Source organism: Wasmannia auropunctata, unplaced genomic scaffold, assembly GCF_000956235.1.
Source record: "Wasmannia auropunctata unplaced genomic scaffold, wasmannia.A_1.0 LD336101.1, whole genome shotgun sequence".
NCBI classification, from domain to species: Eukaryota; Metazoa; Arthropoda; class Insecta; order Hymenoptera; family Formicidae; genus Wasmannia; species Wasmannia auropunctata.
Genome location: NW_012026789.1, coordinates 913,409 through 914,485, shown reverse-complemented (window position 1 = coordinate 914,485; position 1,077 = coordinate 913,409). Strand labels below are relative to the sequence as shown.

At 54.9% G+C, this 1,077-nt stretch overlaps 1 protein-coding gene across 1 annotated transcript in view; it reads right to left on the bottom strand.

Moving 5' to 3' along the window:
* LOC105461097 overlaps positions 1-1,077 on the bottom strand; it is a 47,429-nt gene that overhangs the window by 37,925 nt on the left and 8,427 nt on the right. The window contains exon 3 of the mRNA XM_011707588.1: positions 39-503. Coding sequence (XP_011705890.1) covers positions 39-503 — 465 coding nt within the window. The remainder of the gene's footprint in view (positions 1-38; positions 504-1,077) is intronic.

Below are 1,077 nucleotides of genomic sequence, written 5' to 3'. Positions count from 1 at the left end.
TCTCGATGGCAGCGGCATCCTCCCCTGATCCGGTCCACCGCGTCCTCGAGATCGCTAGGGTCGAAGTGGAGATAAATCTGCAGGTCGTCGGCATAGAGGATGTGCCTGCAGAACCTGAGGGTCCGCCTCAAGTCATTAATAAACAGTATGAAGAGGAGGGGACCTAGGACGGAACCCTGAGGAACGTCGGCCAGCACCGGAGCCCATGACGACCACTCATCCCGCGACCCGCGGACCCTCTGAGCGCGGCCGGAGAGATATGAGCGGAACCAGTCCAGTGCCGAGCGCGAGAGACAGAAACCTTCCAGTTTTCGTAGGAGGAGGTCATGGCAGACCGAGTCAAAGGCCTTGGAAAAATCGAAAAGTATTAGCAGGGTGACCTGCCGCTTGTCAATGGCCAGTCTGACGTCATCCGTCAGCCTGACCAGAGCAGTCTGGGTGCTGTTCCCAGGCCTGAACCCAGTCATGGGGTCGAGCAGGTTAAGATGACTGAGGGCAGAGAGCTGGTCAAAGGCAATCCGCTCGAAAATTTTGGAGAATTGGGAGAGAAGGGAAATGGGACGAAAATTAGAGAGAGACGTGGGAGATTTGGATTTGAGAAGAGGAACGACATGAGATAATTTCCAAGCGGAGGGGAAGGATGAGGAGTTGAACGATGCATTGAAGATGTCGAGGAGCAGGAAGAAAATTGCAGGTAGGCTGTCCCTGAGGAGCCGGCGGCAGATATCGTCCGGGCCCTTAGAGTTAGAGGAGCTTTTGCGGAGGGCCTTGCTGAGGACCTCAGGAGTGACATGTTGGAAGAAAAACAGTTCAGGATCGGTGGCAGGAGGAGGCGCGGAAGGAGAAGGGACAGAGGAGACGGAAGGGGAAGAGGAAAGGCGATGGATAGGCGATCTTAGAAGAGGAGTATCGAGGGATAGGGAAAGATGCGCAGTGGTAAAGAAACGATTCATCTCGTCTAGAGAAAAATCGGGGGGAGGAGCAGAGGATTTGGATTTGGAATGAGACCCAGCGCGCGAAGCTCAGACCAGAGGCGTGAGGAGTTAAAGGAGGATTGAGGCGCCGAAGTAAGTAGCT